We start from the raw sequence: 23,860 nt of genomic DNA on the forward strand, positions 1-23,860 counted from the left end.
CTACTGGGGAGTGGGAAGAGAGGGGCTAAGGGCCGGAATTGGCGTATCTTATAGAGGCGCCATTTCTGGGGCGGCTGCAGGCTGGTATTTGTAGCCGGGAGGGGGAAAATATCCCTGGCCCCTCTCTAGGCTATGAATATCAGCCCGCAGCTGTCTGCAAGGCCTTTCTGGCTATAAAATACAGTAAAGGGGGACCCCACGTCATTTTTTTTGGAGGTCCCCCTATTTTAATAGCCAGTAAAGATTACGCAGACAGGTGCAGGCTGATATTCATAGCCTAAAGAGAGGCCATGGATATTTTCCCCCTCCCGGCTGGTAATACCCATGGCCCCTTCCCAGGCTACAAATATTGGCCCCCGGATGTCGGCTCCCCCCCACCCGACGCAGAAAATTGCGCAGGAGCCCACGCCATTTTTTTTCCAAAAATTAAACATAGTGTTCATTAATAAACATCGGCCTTGCTATTATATATCTATGGATAAATCTATATATGGATATCTATGGATATATCCATAGACATATCTATAGATATAACTATGGATATATCTATCTATAGATATATTTATAGATAGATAGATATATCTATACATACATAGATATATCTATCCAAATATCTATCTGGCTACTTTCACACATCAGGATTTTGCCATCAGGCACAATCCTGCGAGTTTTGAAAAAAACTTTTTTTTTCCTCCGAATCCGTTTTTTTTCTCATAGAGTTGTATTAGCGCCGGATTGCGCCTCATGGCCACACGTTGGGCCAAACTGAACCCTAAATCTTGTGTGATGGAATCCATGCGCCTCAGCCATAGATGTCTGTTTTAGAACGCCGGATACGAATCCGGACTGAACTATTACCAACACTGACATCCTGACACTACAACCCACCAGCTCTTGATTTGGAAGGGGAACTAATTCACTGATACACAAAGAACAAAACAATGCTGAGCTGAAAGTGGGTGAAAACAAAACCGCCTCGTAGTTCAAAGAGCAAACAATACGAGTAGCTGCTACTAGCTGTGACAGCAAACTGTACGAATTCGGCCAACGGGTCTCAGCTCGAATGTATTCATTTCTCCAACCCTTCAGGGCTTATTTTAACAAAAACCTTCAGTAACATCACCCCAACCCATTAGTTTAAATGAAAATGCCACTCCAGAAAGCTTAAGCTGGGCAACCTAGCTTGAAACCTCGGAAATTCTCATTTTTAACAAACATCTAACAGTATACTCAAGATGGGAGGGATCTATGCAGCTCCCAGCAGCCGCAGACGACTCCTGCCATGCCTTATCATGACCATGCTGCTGCCAAGTCACCGAATTGCTTACAAGCGACATCAGCTGAGCGGTCCACTAGGTCCCATAGGCATGCTGGGCATGGGGTGCCCTCCAAATCTGCACCCGGATGCCACCTGCTAAAGTCATGCTATAGGAAACAAGAAATCGAGTCAGCTACAATGTTTTTAACACTGGAATCATGGCAAGATCTAAAATAGATATTGTATTCAATGCACTGCAGCTCCAAAAGTCGTAGCAAAGCGAGGACCGGAAGAGACGATGATGACAAATTATTGATGTATTGTACAACTCCCAAATTGTCTGTCCAGAAGCAAATATGTTGACTGCCGAACAATTCTTCACAAATTTCAACAGCCCCAGCCATGGGGAACAACTCCAGCAATACAAGGTTCTCACACAAGCCTGTGTCACACCCTGCTGCCGGCCACGAAGAAGCGCACCAGGTCAAGCCAAAAATTTCCCCAAAACCATGGTAACCAGAGGTGTCAGTAAATAACGTTAGCTTTGAGTTGCTCCGCTCACTCGACATACAGCACATGTGACCATTGTATTTGTCCAGGAATTCGTGCAATACCATGAGGTCTGCTTTCAAGGGCTTTGTAATGCAAATATAATGGCTCCGCGAGTAGCCAAAGAGAAATGTTGATCTACTGTTATAAGGGACCAAATGTCCATGTACTGGTTACTGCATATTTTATTCTTTACCTCATCATCCAGGTGAGATCCCAATGGGCTAACCCCACAGAATACAACGTCTTTATGTATACCAGCCATAGGGGTGAATGGGTTTTAGGAGCTGGGGGCAATTTTTCCAGTAACGTTTTTAGAACTGCGGTCATATCTGAAACCCCGGCCCGCAAAGCTCCAGTATATTGAAACTCACCAGGAGGAGCAGGAACCGCAGATGAAGGGATGTTCAATGCAGGCTGTGCTTCCTGGAAACCAGGCCGTGCTTCCTGGAAACTCTGCTAGGCCCTGACCTTTTCCTTTTCGAATGAGAGGTATCATCAAACTTCCCTGATCGCTCGTCGAGCCATCCGATGATGGAGAGCACCATCTTGAGGATCTGGAGCTACAATTTTGTCCTGCATTCCTAGAGCCTAGTTGGATCTGTAGCATCAAAGAATTGGGCATCATCCTTCCCAGACAAGACAGGCTGCTGCCTGTCATTGGTTGATCCCACAATAACTGTGCTCACAGTGGGAACACGACACAAGGGGCTACAGACTGCTCTGAGGAACATGACCTACTAGCATGTTCTCCCATAATGGCAGCTGCAGGGATGCTAGGACAGGGAAGGAGAGCAGGAACTCAATGGGGGGGCTCACTTCGGGAGTAGTGCTGAAGGCAAGAGACATATTGAACTAAGTATCTTAGGGAAGAGGAGGGCTCTGTCTCAGTCAAGCCGGGGGGCTTGTACGCTGAGTAGTCCTCCGGCCTCCAACAACAGGAACCTTTGCAGATAGGGCTGGTGCAGTAGTAAGAGCTGAAGGGAAGCCCAGGTTAAGCAAAATGTGGCTCAACCAACCTTCACCCTAATTTTTCGGCTTCTGTTTGAAGAGGGAAATTAAGGACTCATTGGCTCAAGCCATGGACCTGAGTAGGACTGTAAGACGGGGTGGTAGTTGTGGCAATGAGCTGTAGTGTTCCCACACCCTGGCGCTCCACAGATAAAATACAATGTCCCTTCTGCTGCATGTGCAGTATGCGGAACAGTACACTCACATTTACTGTCAGAGTCCCCTCGGCTTCCTTCACTCAGGCTCTGCATCCATGAGCTCCACAAACCATTTCAGAGACAATGTCCTTTTTCAACAGTTCAACTTTACTGAGCAATAGGGTTTCTATGACATATGCAGCACAGTATACACAGAGTTGCATCTCTCCAGCTTTCCCTGCCTTCCTGGTAACCTATTCTTCCCGGCAGTCCCTGCCTCACTTCTGGCACTCTCAGCCTTGTTTTTGGATTATCTCTATCCCGCTCCTAGACAATCTCTGTCCCATCTCTGCTTTCAATTCCACCAGCTTCCTACCATCCCCTGGTCCGGCTTCAATAGGAAAAGGTGCCAGGCTCGCCATCTCAGCTTCACCTGCCCTGGTTGTAGACCCTGGATCCTCCTTGGGTTGGTCTTTATTCACGCTGGTGACCAGCTGCATGTCACTCAGCCTTGGGCCCATTCCTGCCGTAGCAGCCTTATTCCCCATGGCTAGCAAAACTGTCTTTTCTCACTGCTGCATCCTCGCTGCATTGAGCCCTAACCAGGAAGTCCCTGCCTATATCCCCCTGCTCTATACTGCATTGCTCCATAGCCTCTCCCAACTGGAAAACCCCATGCTAACTAAACTTAAACTAATACTCCTATTCCCTATTTCTAATATTCCCCACTATTCTAACCCCACTATGACCTTATGCTATCTTCTATCTTATCCCTCCCTCTATACCTAACATGCGTCAAATACATCACATTACAGGACATAAACAATACAACAACAATACATTAACATTATACGTCAAGGTGCCGCACATGATACATGTGTTCAGCGTCCACAGGGCGGAAGACACCTGATGGACTCGGTCACCTCCTTAGGCCGGGGTCACACTTGCGAGTGCAATGCTAGAGACTCGCACGAGTCTCTCGCCTCAATACCGGCACTGCCGCCGGAACCGGACCGGAGCGTTCAGCTGCATAAGAATATATGCAGCCGCACACTCCGGACCCGAGTGTCGGCGGCAGTGTCGGGTATTGAGGCGAGAGACTTGTGCGAGTTTCTCATATCACACTGCAAGTGTGACCCCGGCCTTACAGGATGACCGGGGGTACACCTCACAGTGAGTGACACACGTCCATGCGTCTCCAGTACAAAGAGGAAGGTGAAGGGATGACAGAGATTTATAAATGGGCTGGCTGAACCAAGTAGCCTGAACAAGTCGGGGGGATTGTTCAAGGGAAAGGGTGAGGGATGTATTAGACATAATGGCCAACCTGAGATGTGAATGGGGTGGGTCGCTGAACACTTATAGAACACACCACTAGATGGCACCCAACAGTCAATATGCCCCCTCCTTACTAAGATGGGATGCTTTTACATGTACGAGAAAAGTGTGAGTAACTTGCACCTGACTTGCTGTGGCCCCGTTGCAGTCTGGTGGCTGGATAGATTGGACACGTTGTGCATTGGTAAGTCTGCTATAGGGGTAACTTATCAAGATATTTGGGCGTATGAATATCGTACAGGTAGGGCATTCACCTTCAACGTTACAATAGAAGGTTAAAGGGGTTTTACAGTTTGGGAAAACTCCTATACCCCAGTGGCAAACTGTTTTTTTTTTTAAAAATAGCAAAAACTGGGCTTGGCTCAACTTCCTCGGGTTCAGTGACGAGTCTCCAGCTCTCTGCTCTTGGTGTCTGTTATTGTCTGCAGCTCTGATGTCACAACGAGAGCTCTGCAACCAAAAGTTGAGCTCAGCGGGTCTGCCGAAGCAGGCAGCTCAAGCCGCTAAGCTCACTGATTGGCTGCAGTGCGGACAATAACAGACACCCAGAGCAGTGGCGGAGACTCAGCGCTGGACCCGCTGATGATGAATAAAATCAGTTTTTTAATATTTTCTTTAAAATAAAACACAGCCCATAAAATGGATTTTCAGAAACAAGAAAACCCCTTAAACACTTTTCTCTAGAACTATTAGGGCCCACTTATATCTGGTTCATCTTCTATGTATAACCTTGTATTCTTTTCTGTAGTACTTCAAGATCATTGTGCAGCAAAACCCTGTGAGAATGGAGGCATCTGCACTAATATGCCAATCCTAAACACATACCACTGTAGGTGCCCCGTGGAGTACTCCGGGCATGACTGTGAGATTGGTGAGTACTGATGAAGCTGACATTTGTAATGTGTTATATACCGTATTTATTTCAGATGAAAATAATAATTGTATTTTGGTACCCATGCCCCCAACATGGCCTCGCCTTAAGGGCAGGTCCACACCAGCAAATGTTATCTCATCTGAGAGAATCGGACCGATAATGCAAATTACACTCTGATCAGATTGTCAGCAAGGAGTGATCTGATTCTCTTTGAGTAGGAGAAGATGGAGAAAAAAAAGTCTCCCTCTTCACGATTCTGTGAGTCAGTGGCACTCACACGTCATCCAAGTGTGGTCTTATGGTTTCCACGGACTCATTGACTTACATGGCCGAGTGGGATCCGAATTTCAGATCAAACTTGGGCATGCAGCAATGTTTCCTCAGATCGGCTTGGTCCGATAAAAAAAATCAGAATTTTCCACGGCGCCTTAGAATAACATTTGTCTGAGTGCAATTTGATGTTCTATTGTATTTGGACAGAAGATAAGGCCATGTGCACAAGCCCTAAGACTGAGAACCTGAGATGGTTTCTTCTGATATCAGTGGTTTTACTCATCCTTTATTTCAGCAAAGTGTTTCGATGAAGCTCATTATGTGCACTATGACAATGGAGACACATGGGCCAGAATTCACAAAGGGACGGTGGAGCAATGTACCTGTGAGAACAGCAAGATTGAGTGCCACAGCGGAGAAAGATACTCAGGTATTGTGTGCCCGTGGGCAGTGTGTAACAAGAACGTGGGGCTCAGGTCAAATACTATAGTCACGGGTGGTGGCCATGTCCGGTGCGTTGCACTTGTGATGCAGTAGTGAGAACATGGTTAGGGATGTGCAGGGCTGACACAGATTCTGTTCCTCTAATGGCTGGTTGGTGACGTGGCATATCCCATCATGATAAATAAAGAGAGCAGGAAAGTAGTAGTTGCAACAGGAACTCACTTTACTGCTAGATTCAGATGGCGGTGCAAAAAGCTTTAAGAGAACTTGTTAGCTTCATCAGGCCCCTCAAACCACCACCATGTATTTATTGCTACCCTTACACCCTTCCTAACATGCCAATTTTATTGTCTTTATTATTTTTTTTATATGCAAAAAATCATTTTTAGAACTGTGGTTGTGATATGCTAATTAGTGGATGATTAGTCATGGGGATGTTGTTTTCCCCAGACTTAGTTGGTGCACTGCACATGCTGAGGGAGGCAATGGTGACATAGGAAACAGCTAGGCTCAAAATTTGTCTTTAGTATGTCACTCTTGCCTCCCGGGGTATGCGCAGTGCACCGATGCAGAGAGGGTGCGTACACCTGGCTCACTGCGCATTGTCAGGGAGACATATATTTGCAGAGAGCTGGCAGTGATGCCTCTCTTGCAAATCATGTTTCTCATACTGGTGCTATAACATGACTGATGAGATGATTAATCTGGGGAAAACACGAGGCCAATTGCTAGCAGATTCTCCCTGCCCTGCTCCCCATGACTGACAAGTCTCATCCTAAACAGACTGTACACAAAGGAAGAGACTGATCAGTCATGGAGAGTGGGCGGGAAGAAGCTGCCGAGAACTTGTCTCTTGGACTAGTCACCAAAGTGTCATAGTCACACGCCGCAGCATTTTGGAAGATAACATACTGTACATGGCTGAAATGACCCAGCCGGACTCTGATTCACGCTGCCCCTGGATTGAGCCACATAAATCAGACGTTAGGTCCCCTTTATGGCAATAAAGCACTAAAACATAGCTAATACGGGTGACTGTCCTGATAACTTTTTTGCTATAAACAATTGGACTTACCGTAATTTAATGTCCTTCTGAAACATGAATTATCCCTATTACATTCCACTGATTACCTTAAAGGAATTATACGGGATTGTTTACCATTGTTTCTTTCTCTATAAACCTGTCCATGGATTGTGTCAGTCGTATTGACTTTAATGGAAGTTTGCTGTAATACAAGACACAACCCATGCACAGGTGAGGCGCTGTTTCTAGAAAAATAAGTTTACCATAGATCCTTTAATTGACCCCATTAGGGATAATATCATTAAAATGATTTGTAGTATATGTAGAACTGACATGTTTGTGTCTTCAGCTTGCAGTGTGAATCCGTGTCTCAATGGTGGAGCCTGTCGTCTGATGATTGGTACCGGCAATCCCGTCTGTAGCTGCAGGGGGAGATTTGTTGGCAAATACTGTAACATTGGTAAGACAAAACCTATTGAATACATTTCCCTTCAATGGAATCTGTTTTTGTGACCCTATCTGAGATGTAGGGGAAGAGAGGTAGAGGTGCCGCAGCCCCTCAAGACTGACGTGATCAATGCTGGTCTTGATGAATTAGGGTCTAGAAATGTTTGGTTTCTTTACATTCTCTTTCCCTTGCCATCTACAGTTAGATAAACGTTGGGACAATATCACACACATTAGACTGGTTTTACCAAAATCAGTGGGTAATAAAGGCGTATAGCCACTTATAGATGATGTCCATACTAATGATGTTCATAACAGCAACCATCTAAATTACATGATAGTTTCCCTAGTCTGCTCAGGCTGCAAAATTTAAGGAAATGAAGGGATGGGCATACTGGATTTCTATATTGTGGTTGGTTGACAAAGGTTTACTCCCTAATCAGAACTCATGAATGCTCAACAGAGTCTGGGGAATGTCAATATGTAGGGGGTGATCGTAAGGAATAGTTTTTACCTAAGAAACCCAAGTGTCATTTACGGCCAGGTTTAGGCTGTGTTCACATCATATTTATCAATAAGATTTGAGGAGAAGAGAAATAAACCAGCTCACCCGTGATGCATTAGTTGAACTTTGGGAGCATGGACCCTTTGTGTCCAAACGTGTATACTCCAAAAGAAGAAAATTGTCCAGCTCCACCGAATCCGTGAAGATAAAATTTCTTTATTCACAAACTTGTAACATAGAGGGTACAAACTTCAGCACAAACCATGTGGGTGTGAATCTCAACGTGTTTCTGAAGACTAAGCTCCCTTAATCATGACATGACAATCTTCACGGATTCGGTGGAGCTGGACAATTTTCTTCTTATCAATAAGATGCCAGGAAAATTCCATAGGATCCCATTCACCCGGGTATATACCAAAAGAGTGTCTTTTTGGCACGCAATGGCCAAATTTTAATTTTGCTCTAAAGGATAGTGTAGCAGGGGGATTTTCTAATGCAGCAACAGGAGACGTACAACAGCATACACCGCCAAGTGGGCCCTATTGTTAAAGACTTCTGTATACCTCAGTATGGTATCCTGTTTACTAAAGTATACAGAAAAAGTTTTTTAATACTAGGACCCTAATGGTAATGTATTCCACTATGCCATAGGATAATTTATACTCTTCTGTTGGATGTATACATCAGGAAAGTCCGCTTGTGTACTCTTCTGATAAACTTAAAGGATTAGTCCTGCTATGTTCACTTCTGCACCAAGAGGTGAGCAAGGATGGTGACGTAAGGTTTACTTATACCTGTCAATCGCACGTGTGTTTCGGCAGGTATAAGTTCTCTTCTTGACGTGGAACCAACACTGACTAACCCTCCAAGCTCAGTCAGAACAGAGCCTAAATTAGTCCTACAATATCTCCTGAACGGCACAATGAAAAAGTACAATGAGGTATCCACATTTTAGCCAATGCCCAAATAAAACCACCATACCATTTCATGCCCAAACTAAATTCCGAGACAACGTCAAGATATCTGAGAAGTTCTCATTGCTCCACCAATAGCTAGAACGCAGGGACTGTGACTTTTGCACACATTTATGGTTTATTTTCACCTCTCTGGACTAAGGACTAGAAAAGTCCTAAAGAACCAAACGCTTCTTCTTGATATCTCGCACCCAAAGGATGAGAGTCTCCATACGTTGAAGTACATAGACACTGTGAATCACCTTCTTTACAATTATAAACCTCCCCCGTATACAGTGTGTCACATAATAAGAATATACAGCAGCACAGTCTCCAAAATAAGATGCAATATATTTTCCAAAATAAGATGTACGGTGACGACCGACATCCAGACATGACAAGCGCTCCCCGTTCTGCACCTCTTCCACCCAAATTGTCTATTATTCTTCTGTATGTGATGCCCAATTAGCTGGACTGAATCTGTCAGGTATTATTCATCCTCCTGGTTATCATAAATCTTCAATTTTGTTTTTAATGGCTCCGCACATATTGTTCCAGCTACCGTACGATGGACGTTTCAGGGAATTAAAATGATTTCATTTGCGGTCCGACTTTCAGGTTTTACTGTGGCTGCAAGAACCCCGTACGGCAGGTTATTTGCATGAGGAATAATGTGGATAACGTCACTCTGCAATTTACTAACAGAACATGACAGAGGGACGTTTTACTATTTTATTGCAGACTCTCCTACTGTCAATTATTACAGTCATGGCCGAAAGTGTTGACACCCTTGAAATTGTTCCAGAAAAGTATTTCTCACAGAAAATTATTGCAATTACACATGTTTTGTTATACACATGTTTATTTGCTTTGTGTGTATTGTAACAACACAAAAAACACAGAGAAACAATGCAAATTGGACATAAATTCACACAAACCTACCCAAATGGGCCGGACAAAATTGTTGGCACCCTCAACTTAACATTTGGTTCCACACCCTTTGGAATAAATAGCTGTAATCAATTGCTTCCTATAACCATCACAAGCTTCTTACACCTCCCAATTGGAATTTTGGACCACTCTTATTTTGCAAACTGCTCCAGGTCTCCATAAGGGTTCAATGGGATTTAGATCTGGACTCATTGCTGGCCACTTCAGAACTCTCCAACGCTTTGTTTACATCCATTTTGGGGGGCTTCTTGAAGTATGTTTAGAGTTATTGTCCTGCTGGAAGACCTAGGACGCAAACCCAGCGTTCTGACACTGCACACTACATTGCAACCCAAAATTCTTTGGTAATTTTCAGATTTCATGACAGATAGCCAAGGCACCCAATGCCAGAGGCAGCAAAACAACCCAATATATCTTTGAACCACCACCATATTTGACTGTAGGTACTGTGTTATTTTCTTTGCAGGCCTCATTCCTTTTTCAGTAAACAGTAGAATGATATGTTTTACCAAAAAGCTCTATATTGGTCTCATTTGTAACCTTGAGATTGTTGATATTGTTGGCTATCAACTCCTCAGACAACTAGTTCTCTTCTCTTTCTGTTCTCCACTCTTTCTGTTCTCCATGTTTAGTGTGGCACACAGACATACAATGCAAAGATTGAGTTAACTTCTAACCTTTTCATCTGGTTTCAAGTGTGATTTTCACATTGCCCTTTCCTGTTACTTGCCACAAGTGAGTTTGAATGAACATCACGTGCTTGAAACAAAGTTGTTTACTCAACATTTTGGAAAAGTGTCAACAATTTTGACCGGCCCATTTTGAGGGATTTGTGTGAAATGATGTCCAATTTGCCTTTTTTTTCTCTGTTTTTTTTGTGTTGTTCCAATGCACTCAAAGGAAATAAACATGTGGAATTGTAATAATTTTCTGGGAGGAATGCTTCATTTTGTGGAACAGTGATATGTAGACAACTGATAAATACAATGCCTGAATATCATTTTTGATATCTCTCCATTGCGGTGATGCTCTGCTATTATTCCTGGAAATGTGTAAATAAGTTGACAAATTCCAAGTGAAATGGGAACACCTAGTTGTCAATTTATTCAACAAAGGAACAGGAAAATAGACAATTCAGCCTTGTTATTTTATGGGCAATGCAAACATTTATTTAGGTTACGTGCACACAGGCCATACACGCAGCACATTTTAACTCCAGATTTTCCAGACAAAAATCTGCTGCGTATTACAGCAGCATCTTGGAAGTGATTTCAGAAAAACTCACCCACATGCTGCAGAGAAAATTCAAGAGGAAATTGTCCATGATGCAGATTTTAAATGGCAATTTATGCCGCAGATTTCAACCTTTGCAATGCAGAGAGTAAAATGTGCAGCTCGTCTACTGCTTTTCTGTAATTAGATCCGCAGCAGCCTTTGCAGCAGATTTGGATAGTTTCCGTGTGCACATATTCTTTAAAGGGAATCCATCACCTACTTTTTTGTATATAAGCTGGGGCCACCGCCATCAGGGGCTTACCTACAGCATTCTGTAATGCTGTAGATAAGCCCCCGATGTATCCTGAAAGATGAGAAAAGCAAGTTAGATTATACTCACCTGGGCGGTCCTGTGCGGTCCAGGTCCGATGGCGTCGCAGGTCCGGCGCCGGGCCTCTGACCTGCAGTACTTTGCTCTGCCCTCAACATGGCAGATATAGTACGCCTGCGCAGGAGCCGCGACAGGAAGTAAGGTAGAGGACGTCATCGCATGAAGATGGGAGGCGCTGGACCCGGACCACGACACCCATCGGACCCGGGCCGCACTGGACCGCCCCTGGGTGAGTATAATCTAACTTATTTTTCTTATCTTTCAGGATACATCGGGGGCTTATCTACAGCATTACAGAATGCTGTAGATAAGCCCCTGATGGCGGTGGCCGCAGCTTATATACGAAACAGTAGGTCACAGATTCCCTTTAAAGGCAGATGAAGATGAGAGTATTTTCTATCCGAGTGTGACCTGACAAAACAAAACGTCAGATTTTTTCCTCGGACCACGCTGGTTCAAGTAAAAAAAAAATCGCTGCGTGCCTAAGTTTGATCCGATATTCCGATCTCACTTAGCCATGCAAGTCAATGAGTCAGCGCAAACCATCTGACTGCACTCAGATGATATCTGAGTGGAGTCCAATTTCCACGGACTGACATAAATGAGAAAATGGAGAAATTCTTTTCTCCATCTTCTCCTCGTTTGAGCAATTCAGATCACACTATGTTTACACTTTTTTGATCAAACTTTGATCAGAGGGTGATTTGCATAATCGATCTGATGTTCTTGGATCAGAAAACATATACTTGTCTACATCTGCCCTAACAGACATGTTTTGAGAGCTGACCGGTACTTTATAAATGCTGCATCTACATGGATACATGTGTCGCTCCACACTGAGATTGCAGTGCTGCATGACTTTGTAATGTGTGACCGCAATACTAAATCTGTGGACCCATTCTGCCCTGATCCGTTATCTAATCAATAAAAACACCACACTGTGTGATGTTGGATATAATGACCACAGCTGCGTCATTTCTTGAATAACCATTATATAAGAAACATATAAGAAACATTAAACAGCATTAATTGCCTAGGATTAAGACCACCAGAAAGGTGAGAGGGAGGAATTGAAGGTTCAACCAATTTTTTTAACCACAACAAAACATCTCCTCCACACTTCCCCTAGACACACCGCACAAGCTCAGGAGCACCTGGCTGAATGTTGTCCAAGCCAAAATATCCCACTGAGGCCTAGCCCAGCAGGGACCCAATTACAATTCTGCCTTGTCAATCCCTTCCTTTAACGCTCAGACCCAAATATCATACCAATCATATTCAAATAGATTCCATCAGACCTAAGAAATTCCCGGAAAGGAACTTCCAAAGTACGGTGCAGTACCACAACCTCCCCCGAGACATGCAATGAAATGGGAAACCTCCCTTGCTATGGGCCTTTATAATCTTTTCAACCTACCTCCCACTTTTCTATGAGAGGCACGCCACAATGTCTGACCAAACAAACACCAATCCTGGGTGGAAAGACAAGAGCCTCAGGCAATTGTACTTGATTTTATGTATACGTTCTGGTGCCCAAATCATTCTTGCCTGCCTACAGCACCAAAATATCCGGGGCCTTTCCAAAGTAATATGAAAGTGCAATTCTGGCATTACCCTATTCCAAAGAAAGCCCCTGATACCGGTCCTTTGCACCAATGAGGTGGCTCTGGAGAGACTCAGTTGACGTCCCACCAGTCTTGTGTTGGCCTGCACAAACCCCAGTAAACATAAGAATGAACTAATACCCAGACCAAGAGAGGAGCTCCTGGAACACAAGAAAAAAGAAGAGATGCAATAAGTCCTGACATAAAAGAAAGAACAATTCACAAAAACAGTTCTCTTTATAACATGTGTGGTCTGATGTAGGACCAATATCTGTCAGTTTCCCAGTGATAAATCCTGCACTCAGCCTGCAGCCTCAGTTGCAACAACAATACAAAACGAATGAGATCCAAAGTCCGCCACATCGAGAAAAACGGCCCAAAAAATTAGCAAAAAATTGGTAAATTGGCAAAATAGACCCATCCTGCTGTATCAAAAAGGAACCCAGAGTGGAACCCCTCAACTCCAAAAATTAAGAAACCAATCTCACTGGACATTTAAAGATGCATTTTACTCCCCACAATTCCATCAAGCAACCTTTATCAGCTACATCAGTCTTCGAACATCTCAAATAACATACTCAGAACATAATACATCATTGATCACAAACCCCGATGACACAGAACATTGTTGCTCACAACCTCTTCCACCCGAAAGGTGCCAAAAATGCCAAACAACAGCCGTCCCAAATAAACGATATTCATACTCCAACTTGCACACTTCCATGAGACAGCATAGTAGCTGACCCAAAATTTTAAAAGATACCAGAGGCTGAAAATCCCTTACAATATTAGTGTTCCAAAGTGTTTTCAACCTTAGGTGAACCAGGAAGTCCTTTGTCACGACAGTCCATCGGAACAATTGAAAGGAAAAGGCCAAACCTTCTATTCTACCAGATACCACTGCAAATGATAAATCATGCTCAAAAGCTCTGTCAGTCATACACAGCAAAAATGGGTGGTCATCGTCCGATACTTGCTCCCCGACTGAATGCTACCTATACCAGGTTCCCGGAATGACGGAACTCTTCACTAAACTCAAGGCTGAATGGAAACAAGATCCCACAACCAATGGGGCCATATCGCTTCCAGCTGCTTCGCATCCGACACTAGCTCCCGAAACCAATCCCACTGGAAGCAAGACAATGCATCAGTTATTAAATTCTTCACACCAGGGACATGAGCAGCACAAAACCAGTAAGCAGAAACAAAACCAGTAGCGATCCAGCTAACAAGTTGTTTATATAATGTAGCACACCCAAATTGTCACAAAAGAAACTCACTTTCTTGTTCCTGAGTACAGCATCCCAAAACGGTTAAATCTACCACAATAGGAATTATTTCCAACAAAGCCAGATTCCTAATCAAACCTGTAGTTTTCCATGCTTCTGACCACTCCCCCACACACCATTGTCTATCAAAATAGGCCCAAAAACTGCAAGAACCATCCATAAACAAAACCAAGTCAATGTTGGACACTACCTTATCTAACCACACTGACCTTTCATTATGAAATTGAGGAAATTCAGCCAAAATCGCCAAATCCGCCTTGTGCTCCGTGTTCAGTCTTACAAAATGCAAAGGATGTTTTATACCAGCCGTAGCCAGAGCCAATCTCCTCGAAAAACCTCTATCAATAGGCAGGATTCTACAAGCAAAATTAAGTTTACCGAAAAGAGATTGTGATTGACGGAGTGGCAATTGTTTATCCTTCTGCAAACCTTTAAATCTAGTAACTTCATTGGTGGCAGACGGCATTCCATCCTAACAGCATCCAATTTAACACCTAGAAACTTTAAAACCATTGAAGGGCCCTCCATTTTTTCGGGGACCAAAGCAATACCAAAACGAGAAGCCACTTTTCAGCAGCAAGGAACAAACTGGAGAACCAGCCGGCCCGATACACAAAAAAATCATCTAAGTAGTGTAAAGCAGAATTCACATCAGATTCCTCATTTACTACCCATTCAATGGCACAGCTAAATTTTTCAAAGTAGGAACACGAGATCGAACAGCCCATCGGAGAACAGCCCATTGGTAAACAACAATCCACTAAAAGCAACCATCCCAAAAACAACCTTGGGTTCCTTCTTAAGAACCTCCCTCAATGGAGAAACCTGCAAATAAGACTAAAGAGGCTCCAAAATATATCCTGTAATGCTGCCAAGAGCAACCTCCTTTTAAACTTGTCCCTAACAACAACCAAGTGAATATGGTCCGAATGCAAATTAGCAAATTATTCAGTTGCACAAGATATGATTAAACATATCAAGGAATCTTAAAACCATAACAGCCATATCCCTATCCAGATACCTGTTTAGAAACAACATCATCCGATCTATATTCACTGGTGTCACCTCTTTTTGCAGAAGCCTTGCCTGACTTTCCCTTTCCTTTCTTGAAGCACTGTAGCTGTGGCTGTAGGACCCTCCACACCCGGAACATTCATGTTTAAATTTACAGGATTACGGGAACGGCATTCCCATTCATTAAATTACCAGCACAGGCCCTTCTGTGAACTGCTGAGGATACCACTGTATTAGCAGCACCCCCAGTGCTCCCAGAAAAAGACTGTGACGAACTGGGTGCCATCAAGTGTAACCACAAAATGATATCCTTATGGTCCCACCTTAATTTGGACGCACTGCTTTCCTTTGCCTAAACTGTTCATCATAACGATGCCATGCCGTACCGCCATAAATGCGGTATGCTTGACCAACCGAATCCAAATAGCAAAACAATGTCGAACAGTTGTCAGGAGCTTACTCACCAATGACGCTGGCCGATGTGATAAACACCTGTAGCCAATCATGAAACGTCTGTGGAATTAGGCTATATCACCTCCATTCCTGCTCATCCTTCTTACTTTCATCAGGCTTCATTCTATCCAGATTTAATTTCTCAAGCAGAAACAAAGAAAAAAAGTCAACATATTCATCTTTCCATATTTTTTCCCAAACCTCGTGTTTCAAATGAACACTTGAAGGGCCGTCAAAGCACACATAAACTTCACCCCTAACTCTATCATCCAAACGGATCGTATCCACTGTGGTGCCACGGGGAGCCGGTTCAGAAACTGTTTCACTGACCATAGCCCGTAGCACTACCCTGCTATACACTACTAGGCCTTGCCCCCTTGTGCCGGTGAAAAAGTCCCCTAATCATGCAAAAAAATTCCATCGCAACATCGGCAGCACTCACACGGTTACCAACACTCAGACTAGAATCCATCATACTCCTATTAACAGTCCACTCACCTAACTACACATCCGACACATTTGCTCTAGGTGCATGCAAACCACATGACTTACCAGGTTGACTACGAGGAATCTTCACAACAATCTCTATGATAATATGACATCACTCACATCATTGCCGGATGAAGTCTGTCCCTGTTCTTCTGAGGCAGAGTCAGACTCTGGGACATCGCAAAGTAAAACTGACGATGTACTGGGTACAAAGTCCAACACTGAAGAAAGAACGTCCCATCAGTGACCCCTCCTTTTATGCCCCCCAAATGAAACTCAACTACCCACCAATAAGGTAAGCACAAAAGTCTCCTCTGCTCCAATATCCCTCCCCTCAAATTACCACTCAAGCCAACACTTCTCCCAATCATCCCCTTAGTACCCAAAATTCAGACCTAACATACATCCTGAGTCATGAGGGCCTCCCTTGAGCTCTGGTGGGGCGTACAGTTCATGCCATTACTTTGCATCTAATGATTTCCTATAGTGTGGTATTGTGGCTTGTGACCCACCATGACTGTGGCACAGATTCGCAATTGTTTTCAAATGTATTGGATTTCGGTCGCAAGTCCCATGCGACTCAAATGACATAGACTTCAATGCAAGTTGCATGAGACTTATTAACAATTAAGCTATTGTTTTACAGCAAACTTCCATGAGACCCAAGTTGCTTTTGTTTGCATGCTTTGAGAATTTATGTTGCATGGCACAGGTCAGTCCCAGCCTAAAGTATGCCACTCATTTTTATGAAAAGTTTATATAAATGCACAATCCTATGCAGGGCTAATCTTCTACTTTTTGTTCCTCTCGGTTGTTCTTATGGCTTCTGACCCACTGGTAAAAACGTTTTTTTTTATTTTTCAAAATATCAACGTGGCATTCACTGTGCTGGCCGAGCTGCCAACAGTATGCACTCCTGACATTACCAACAGAATTGCAGCAGCAACAGGTAAGTATCCAATGAGTCACATGATCAACAGAATACAAAGCAGTAGGAAAGCTGGCTTACAGTGACTGTTTCAGCTGTAACCCAGCATTCCTACTACAAACCCCCCCCCCAAAAAAAAGTGAAGAAGAGAGAGAGAAAATTGTGCTGCTGAACTGCCGTATGAAACTAGGATGCTAGTTGAATAGACGTGTTAAGGGAAACAGAAGACTTTGGAAAAAAAAAGTCTGAGGAGTGGATAGAAGAGGTTAGAAGGTGAGAACTGCAGTCAATCTATTATGAAAAATGAGTAGGCGGCTGTACATAACAAGTGAGTGATTGATAAAAACAGTCATAGGCTTGATAAAAGTGCTACAATTTTCCACCTGTGTTGCACAAATGTTGTGTACTGCAGAACGTCCAGTAGTTTAGAAAATCATAACGTGTGGACGTAGAATTATTAAAGCTCATTTACACAGAAGATAAGTTGTATTCTTTGGCCTTGGGTGCTTGTTGGAATCTTTCCTGCTTGTGTGTAACTTTAGACAGATCATCCTTGACAGTAGGCGGTGGACAGTAAGTTGCTCACATTTGAGATACATAATTGCCAGACCTTTACAACAACTTTTCAAATTTTCACTCTAAATCTTTGGTCGTAAAGAATATATTATATTTTTGATAGTATCAACATTGACAATGCAGAATGTCTAACTTTGTTAAAATGACAATGACCATTTAAACAAAAACTTTTCTCTCGTTATACATTTATGTATGAAAAGACAATTTAAGAGCTGCTGGTCATTATTTTTAAATCTGTGCCTGTTTTGTTTTGTAGATCCAAAGCAGCGCTGCTACTACTATGACAATGCAACAGAATATCGAGGTGTCGAGAAGAAAAGTCGGTCAGGCCTTAACTGTCTAAGGTGGGATTCTGATGTACTTTATCGAGAGATCCATATTGGCACACAGGAAGACTATATTTTTAAAGGCTTAGGATCCCATCCATACTGCAGGTAAGAATTTGTAAACTGGATGCCGCTCAGTGCTTATCAGGTGTATATAATAATCAGATTATAATGTATTAGCTCAAAGTAAAAGGTCATCGATGATGCTGCCACTATCTGCAACTGGATAGTGAACTCTTACAATGCTTTTACATATTTTACTGCTCAGGACAGTGGAATAAATAAATAATTCCTATGCAAAATCTGTAACAGGGTCCCCATACATGCCATAAGTTAGTTTGTAAATTAAAGGGGACTTTCTGAGAAAAACCACACAAAAAAGTGACAGTGGATAATATTATAAAGCTTTTGTCAGATACGAGACATTAAAAAATAAATAATTAGGTGATTTCCCCCAAGATGACACAACACAAGTTTGATGTTCATTTTGCCAGAGTCAGCCCAAAATCTAGTAAAAGGGGAAACTGCGTCTACACAGTTTATGAATGCTAGACGGAGCTTTGTACCTGTAAGGATTTATTGTGAACTTGTGACAAATTTATCTTTGTATCCAATGGGCAACGAATCAACAAAACACAAATCAGCCCAAATATTTTTACTACTATACGTAATGGGATGTCATACTTGCGCTACCACTAGGGAATGCTTGTACTGATTAAAGGCACACTATGGAATTCCTTTAAATTAACCCCTTCCTTTACAACCAATAATGTTGCGTGCATTCAAATATTTATCACTGAGTTATCTCATGTCCAGTGCAGCTGCTGCATGAAATGAGCAGATTTCTCACTAGTAAGTAAGCTCAGACTGTTAGTTGCTTTCTCAATATAAGTGTATGAGAGACTCAAAGTGAGTGACTCCACTTGTCAGAACTGCAGTCACATGACACAGAAGAGGGGACTGGAGGAGTGCTGGGAATGGTAGAAGCAGTGATGCATAAGCATTTTAATTTATGCACAGTGCACATGTTCCTGTTAACTAAATAAAAGATTAAGGGTAATCTGTCAATAAGTGTCTGCTATGTAATCTGAAATCACCATGATATAGGGGCAGAGACCCCGATTTCAGTGATGTGTCACTTACTGAGCTGTGTTTTGCTGTTTCAATACAATCAGTCTTTCATTAGCAAGAAATAATGACTACAGGACGACTGTCCTTGTGCCTCCTGGTCCAACCGTGCAGCCACTCTACTGATTAGCTGCTTTCTCTCATTACACAATATACACTGAGAGCTGTGGAGTTTGCGGGGTTAAACACAGCTCAACAACTAAGCTCTGCTACATCTGCAGCAGATAAAACTGTGACTTTATCACGACTGCTGCAGATTAGTGTCACGCTGTGACTGTACATGAGATAGGGAAATGGTCTCTTCACTGTCACTAAGGCCGGGGCCATAAGTATCCCTGTTTCCAAAGGTACCTCTGAAGGTGAGGAGGTTTGGGCCACCAGCCTTACTGTTCTCCTGATATATCCTAAGCTGCCCCCTCCCCTAGGAGGCCCAGGACAGAAATGCTAGTGTATCAGCACATAAGACAAACAGGGGTAACAGAAAAGCCTCTGACATAGAAAAACACTCACCAAAAGCAGAGACGTATATAGGGAAGGGGAGGAACGTATAAACCAAATATGAATAGGACAATGAGGAAAGCATACACCGAAGAACAACACACAACAATCTCCAGCAGCAACAATGATCTCCAACTCAGCACAACGACGCCAAGGAACCAGGAAGTAGAACATTCACTGGCGAGGAAGAGAAAGCCTGACCAGTTATTATAGAGAGAAGAAATGACAGGATCAGGAGCAGCTGACAGATGAAGCTGCATGTTTCAAAACAGCATTGATAGTGTTGTTAACCTTTTCGGCACCAAAGAAAACAAAATCCATTTAATCTGGGATGCGAAACACACAGGCTAAATGGATGACCTGCGATTCACAATGCTTAATGACTTTCTAAGCCCAGATCTCCCAGGAGGATGTGACACACTCATGACAATTACATAGCAAAAACCTGTTAACAGATTCTTTTTAATTAAAAAAAAGAGTGCGCCTCTAAATAAGAAAGCAATAGTATCCTAAAGTTTGGGTCTTTAAAAACACAATAATGGCAATTACGTGTACATTTTTTTTTTTAAACGGTCTTTTTTTTAAAAAATTTTTTACAAGGGCATCTAAAACTATTTGAGGTTGATCACCTATATACTACAGTGCAATACTTTACCCAGACTGCAAAAGGAAAGAGGTGACAGAGGGAGCCAACTCCCTCTGTCTAAGGCCGGGGTCACACTAGAGAGAAATACGGACGAGGGAGAGGCGCAAAAACAACGCATTGCACTCGGACCAATGTTTCTCTATGGGGCAGCTTCCATCAGCCGTATATTTCTCTGCCGTATTTAGCCTCCAAAAATCTAAATCCGCCAATGAAAGTCTATGGGGGCTAGAAAAATATGGATTACACACGGACCACGCAGCGGTGTTCTATAGGAAAGCCGGTAATTCAGTGCGGTGTACAGTGAAATCACACTGACAGGTTAGAATAGAAGAGATAGAATAAATGTCTACACATAGAATATATATATATATATATATTCTATCATTGACACACACATATATATATATTTATATTTAATACAGCGCTAGATAGCTTAAAAGCCGGTAATTCAATTGTAGGCTTTTGCTATCTACCAAACATGACAGGATATGAGACATGGTTTACATACAGTAAACCATCTCATATCCCTTTTTTTTTTTGCATATTCCTCACTAATAATGATAGTAGTGTATGTGTGCAAAATTTGGGGGCTCTAGCTATTAAAATAAAGGGTTAAATTACAGAAAAAACTGGAGTGCAATTTTCTCCGCCAGAGTGGGAAAGCCAGTGACTGAGGGCAGATATTTATAGCCTAGAGAGTGTCCATGGTTATTGCCCCCCCCCCCCAGCTAAAAACATCTGCCCCCAGCCACCCCAGAAAAGGCGGATCTGTAAGGTGCGCCTATTCCGGCACTTAGCCTCTCTCCTCCCACTCTCGTGTAGTGGTGGGATATGGGGTAATTAGGGGCTAGACAGGTAGAGAGAGCACTAATCCCAGTCATTGCAGCCGGCTGTTAGCTTTTTGTCTGAAGCTGAGCACGTCATCCACACATACGATGGAAGTGTACGTAGAGATGCAGATAATCACATCGAAGTGCGGGTTAAGTGTTAACAGGTCGCCGCGGGGTTCAGTCGCATCATTTCAATATCTTTCCCATTGAAATCAAAGACTCTAATTATATAGAGAGATGTCTCTGCATGAAGTAAAAAACTGCACCATTATCTATCAGAAACTGGAATATGAAGATATCATCTACTTCTAGCATTGGAAGAATAAGTCGGAGAAGGCAGCATATGCCACATATCAATCAGATAGATGGCAGCATGTCAATCAGTTAGTAAACTTCTTCTGCCCTGACAGCTGTGCTGTGTCTCACCGTAGGCAGCCGCTTGGGATAAATTTGTAAACTATATTTTGCTTACTCTTATGATTACTACAATGTTTGAGTTACTGTCTCTTCTGGGTGAACTTGTCCAGCAATGGCCAGAAGGTGGCAGTACGATGCAACCTACGTAACTTCCCCGAGGCTCGCAGGCTTATTAAATATGACACGGAAATCCATCATATACAGTATGCTGCATAATTATTTGCATGTATTAATTCATTAAGCTGTTTAATAATGCTAATTTAAGCATTGCAGGTCTGCCCTATAGTGTTGCCCTGTGAGCCAGTGAACAAACGTGTCAAGGGTTTATTTGAAAGATTTTACGCTGCAATTTTATAGGCACAGGAGAATCTCGCGCTCATGTTTTAATTAGTATCCTAATTACAATGCAGAAAATTAATTTTGGAACACACATTTATCTTTCTTAAAGTAACCATACACTAATTAATTCCTGGCCAGAAAAAAAACCTAATAAAACAACACTGGTATGACGGCACTAAATATTTTAAAGGGCTAGCTGCCATCATCTTTATTTTCTTCGCTCAAATATATGGCACACACTTGGTAAAATAATCTACTTGTTACTGTGGAAGAAAAATTACTTTAATATCAGCCCGAGGTGTGTATATTCAATACCTGGAGTCATGGAGGCGGTGGTAGCACTATACAGAGTCATGAAGTCAGTGCTGATAACATGCCCATTCCTCTTTTCATAGCTCTACAACTGTGGCAAAATTGCGCTCAGAGGGATGTCAGTCAGAGATAAGAGCTACGACTCCATGACCGCATGGTTCTAGCTATGCCACCATGACTCTTTTAAAACATAAAAGACATCAAGGAATGTATGCAAGAAGAAAACCAGACAGGAGATTTGTACAAAAAGAGTACCAGTAAGGAGATGGATCCAAGAAGAGTACCAGTCAGGAGATGGATTCAAGAAGAGTACCAGTCAGGAGATGGATCCAAGAAGAGTACCAGTCAGAAGATGGCTACAAGAAGAGTACCAGTCAGGAGATGGATATAAGAAGAGTACCAGTCAGGAGATGGATATAAGAAGAGTACCAGTCATGAGATGGATATAAGAAGAGTACCAGTCAGGAGATAGATACAAGAAGAGTACCAGTCAGAAGATGGCTACAAGAAGAGTACCAGTCAGGAGATGGATCCAAGAAGAGTACCAGTCAGGAGATGGATCCAAGAAGAGTACCAGTCAGGAGATGGATCCAAGAAGAGTACCAGTCAGGAGATGGATTCAAGAAGAGTACCAGTCAGAAGATGGCTACAAGAAGAGTACCAGTCAGAAGATGGCTACAAGAAGAGTACCAGTCAGGAGATGGATACAAGAAGAGTACCAGTCAGAAGATGGCTACAAGAAGAGTACCAGTCAGGAGATGGATACAAGAAGAGTACCAGTCAGGAGATGGATACAAGAAGAGTACCAGTCAGGAGATGGATACAAGAAGAGTAGCAGTCAGAAGATGGATATAAGAAGAGTACCAGTCAGGAGATGGATATAAGAAGAGTACCAGTCAGGAGATGGATATAAGAAGAGTACCAGTCATGAGATGGATATAAGAAGAGTACCAGTCAGGAGATAGATACAAGAAGAGTACCAGTCAGGAGATGGATACAAGAAGAGTACCAGTCAGGAGATGGATACAAGAAGAGTAGCAGTCAGAAGATGGATATAAGAAGAGTACCAGTCAGGAGATGGATATAAGAAGAGTACCAGTCAGGAGATGGATATAAGAAGAGTACCAGTAAGGAGATGGATATAAGAAGAGTACCAGTCAGGAGATGGATCCAAGAAGAGTACCAGTCAGGAGATGGATTCAAGAAGAGTACCAGTCAGGAGATGGATCCAAGAAAAGTACCAGTCAGAACATGGCTACAAGAAGAGTACCAGTCAGGAGATGGATCCAAGAAGAGTACCAGTCAGGAGATGGATCCAAGAAGAGTACCAGTCAGGAGATGGATCCAAGAAGAGTACCAGTCAGAAGATGGCTACAAGAAGAGTACCAGTCAGGAGATGGATATAAGAAGAGTACCAGTCAGGAGATGGATATAAGAAGAGTACCAGTCATGAGATGGATATAAGAAGAGTACCAGTCAGGAGATAGATACAAGAAGAGTACCAGTCAGAAGATGGCTACAAGAAGAGTACCAGTCAGGAGATGGATATAAGAAGAGTACCAGTCAGGAGATGGATATAAGAAGAGTACCAGTCAGGAGATGGATATAAGAAGAGTACCAGTCAGGAGATGGATATAAGAA

At 42.8% G+C, this 23,860-nt stretch overlaps 1 protein-coding gene across 1 annotated transcript in view; it reads left to right on the forward strand.

Moving 5' to 3' along the window:
• HGFAC (HGF activator) overlaps positions 1–23,860 on the forward strand; it is a 109,545-nt gene that overhangs the window by 43,780 nt on the left and 41,905 nt on the right. The window contains exons 5-8 of the mRNA XM_077280059.1: positions 5,042–5,164; positions 5,736–5,870; positions 7,258–7,368; positions 17,980–18,157. Coding sequence (XP_077136174.1) covers positions 5,042–5,164; positions 5,736–5,870; positions 7,258–7,368; positions 17,980–18,157 — 547 coding nt within the window. The remainder of the gene's footprint in view (positions 1–5,041; positions 5,165–5,735; positions 5,871–7,257; positions 7,369–17,979; positions 18,158–23,860) is intronic.

The sequence above is a fragment of the Ranitomeya variabilis genome, chromosome 1 (assembly GCF_051348905.1).
Source record: "Ranitomeya variabilis isolate aRanVar5 chromosome 1, aRanVar5.hap1, whole genome shotgun sequence".
Lineage (NCBI taxonomy): Eukaryota > Metazoa > Chordata > Amphibia > Anura > Dendrobatidae > Ranitomeya > Ranitomeya variabilis.